Source organism: Sorghum bicolor, chromosome 2 (genome assembly GCF_000003195.3).
Source record: "Sorghum bicolor cultivar BTx623 chromosome 2, Sorghum_bicolor_NCBIv3, whole genome shotgun sequence".
NCBI lineage: Eukaryota > Viridiplantae > Streptophyta > Magnoliopsida > Poales > Poaceae > Sorghum > Sorghum bicolor.
Window position 1 is genome coordinate 73,877,450 of NC_012871.2, and position 3,032 is coordinate 73,880,481.

The 3,032-nt window shown below is 39.7% G+C and overlaps 1 protein-coding gene across 1 annotated transcript; it reads left to right on the forward strand.

The window, feature by feature from the left end:
- LOC110432498 lies at nucleotides 224-2,541 on the forward strand. The gene is made up of 5 exons (XM_021453024.1): nucleotides 224-694; nucleotides 890-1,281; nucleotides 1,367-1,776; nucleotides 2,067-2,144; nucleotides 2,229-2,541. Exons 2-5 carry the CDS (start codon nucleotides 1,228-1,230, stop codon nucleotides 2,251-2,253), a joined length of 567 nt encoding a protein of 188 aa, XP_021308699.1. The 5' UTR covers nucleotides 224-694; nucleotides 890-1,227; the 3' UTR covers nucleotides 2,254-2,541.

Genomic DNA, 3,032 nt, shown 5'->3' on the forward strand with positions numbered 1-3,032 from the left:
TATGCTTTGGGACTCTGTATTTTGACTCCGGTTTTGGAGTCCAATTATGATTTTTTTACCTTATTTACTTATATATATATAAGAGCATTTGCAGGAGTTTTGTAAAATAACTCTCTATTCTATTTTTTTAGCGAAAAGGAAAATTCTTCTTCATTGGTTTGGTAAAAGAGCTTATTAAAAAAAATAAAAGTTTACCAAATATTTTCTATGTTTTTCTCAAGAGATCGAAGTAATAAATTGGATCCATGAGTAAGTTAGAAAATAAAGGACTTCATGTGAGAAACCCAACACATTCATCAAGAGGTTTTAGATATTACCGTATTAATTGAATAGAAAAAGTTCAAGTTGCTCCTGCCAAGTTTAGCCTATGTTCACATAACCGGCCCCCTAAACTAATACTTGATTCAATTTACTCCCTCCAACTGCTTACAGTTGGTCTAGTTTATGCCTTTAACATGTTGCCCAGGTTGCACCATCGTTTCTTGGTGTCTTCTTTCTGTTTTATTTCTTCTTATGGTGTCTAATCTGCCAACTTTTGATTTCTTTTCTGTCGTTTCGTCTTAGTCTGTTCATTCTTGTTTATTAATTAATTTTGCATGTGGTCTCTAATCTTCGTGTTTCTATTTTCCTTTTCCAGTCCGCGAACAGTATATATGGTTGCACCCTCACGGCGTCCCTCACGCTCAAGTCAAAGGTGATGCCAAAAATTACACTGTTCGTCTGTTCCGTTTCTTGTATCTGAAAGGCATGCAGAGATCCTGACACTTTCCTAAACAAAAGACCATTACGCTGATCCTCAATGTCGTCCAACCATCTTGCTATATCAGTTATATCCTCATGCTTTCTACTTTTCTCTGAATGAATCTGACTTTTAAAATACTGGATCCAGGTTGATCCTGAGGAAGAAAGGAAGCTATATATTTGCCAAGGAAAAGAAGATATCTATGGAATTCTACAGAACAACTCTGAAGAGGCATACCCTTGTGTTACGGAAGAGGGATATTAAAAAAAAAAAACCCACCGTAATAGAGTCCGAGACGTTTACAGCGCGCGGTTGTCCGTTGAGATCCAACCTCTTCTCCCTCTCTAAATACCACCAACTCTTCCTTTCACCGCCTTTACAAACCGCGCCTTGCCGACGACGCGGCCAGACAGCGAGCCGGCCTCCCTTCCTCCGTTCGCCTGCAGCGTCTCCGATCTTTTACTCTTCCCCTCTCTCGCCTCAACATGGAGTTTGCCGGAGAAGACAGCCGCACGAATCGAGTACCTTCCAATACCAAGGTACATACAACAAAACTAACAGATTACATCTTCATAATAAAAATTAAATCCGTCGGCTGTAATTTCTTTTTTGCCTTTTTTTCAGTTAAAGGAGACTATTAGTCCGCTATTGATCCTCATGATGCTGATTTACCCAACTTTGCTCGGCTTCGTCTTCGTCGCACGACTGGCCACGTTTGCTCTCATCATCCCTACACCTACCGTCCCCGGCGCCGTCGCGGGCGCACCTCTGTCGTCCGACTCCGACGCAGGGAAGCTCCACGGCGCCGCCGACCTCTGGGAGACGGCAGGTGCGGGTGCTCTGGTTCGCACAGGATTTGCCTTCACCTCCATTGCCTTCGTCCATCTCTTTCTCGCCTGCTACCTCGTGCTAGGCCCTCACGGTGTTTTCTTCCTGAAGACTCATCGGAATGGACGTGTTTGGGCTGTCGTTGCCATGATAGCTTTCTGGTTCACTACCACATGTTTCTTGTTGACGTACACTAGCATGGCCAGGTACGAGCAAACTAACAGATTGTAGACGAATTTACAAATGTTAAGGCCTATCGTAGAAATACAATTATGTTTATTATTACGTGTCTTAAAAAACAGAGAGAACCATGGTCAAAATAGCCAGTCATATATAGGTTTGTTGCAAAGTTCTACTTTTTCTTTCTTTTGCAACTTATGTTAAACTTTTGTAGATTTTTAAAAAAGGAATTATTATTTTAAGTTTCTTCTGCTTGTTATTATTTTACTCTTTATTTATTGCAAAATTGTTTGGTGTGTCTTTTAACTCTTTGTAGGTATGGTGCTCATGACTTGGAGTGGTACTTTGCAGCAATCACCTCTATTGTCATCCTTGTCGTCACTGTGCTCTCAGTGTAAACCATTTCACTTTATGCTGCTTACATTTAGTTGATTTGATCCGTGATTCAATCGGTCTAACTTATGTTACATTATTTCAGGGCCCATCTAACGCTGAGATGGTAGTGGTTGGTTATCCCCCTAGAGCTATGGTGTAGTGTTGACAAATCCATTGATCCACTTGGAACTTTGCAAGAGTCGTAGTCATCGTGTATATAGCTAGTCGACCATGTGTTAAATTTCTTCTTTTGTTAGAAATTGGCAGCTGAAAATAGTTTCTTTTAGAATTTGTTTACTCAGAGATCGAGTGTTTTAAATCCATTGGACACTCGACTTTTGAGTCGTTGTGAAGCTGAGAAGGTGGTGGTGGATGATCCCCATATAGCTATAGTATAGTACGTGTTGACAAATCGATTGATCGAGGCACTTGGAATTTTGCAAGAGTAGTCGTCGACTCGTCGTCTATCTAATGAGCCGCGCCGCGTAAAATTTCTAATTTTGTTAGCCATTGGAAGTTTAGATTAGTTTCTTTTAGAACTTGTCTATCTACTCAAGATACTTTTGAGTGCTTTAAAGCCAATGAACACTCTACGTTTGAACCGTGCTTAGATCATGAATATAATATCCTGAACAATACATGATCAAGAAGATTAGATAACATACTTTTCTATGTGAGTTTTTGCATAAAGATTTCTCACAAGATTTTTAATAAAGGTATGCAATGCAATTGACGAAAATGGTGCACCTTTTCCCCAAGAACAATATGTTTTTTAATGGGTTTTCTGATGGAGTTTTTAACGAGATATATGCATATTGTGATAACCTTCTAAGGAAAAGTTATAAGATATCCTAATTCTAATCTGCTTGTATACGAGCTTGGTACTTTATGGGAGTTCATTCACGTA

Excerpts from the sequence above, each read along its gene's own strand:
- LOC110432498 (XM_021453024.1), top strand. The coding sequence starts at position 1,228 with ATGGAGTTTGCCGGAGAAGACAGCCGCACGAATCGAGTACCTTCCAAT. Across the intron at positions 1,282-1,366 it reads GAGTACCTTCCAATACCAAG|TTAAAGGAGACTATTAGTCC; the intron begins GTACATACAACA and ends CCTTTTTTTCAG. Across the intron at positions 1,777-2,066 it reads ACGTACACTAGCATGGCCAG|GTATGGTGCTCATGACTTGG; the intron begins GTACGAGCAAAC and ends AACTCTTTGTAG.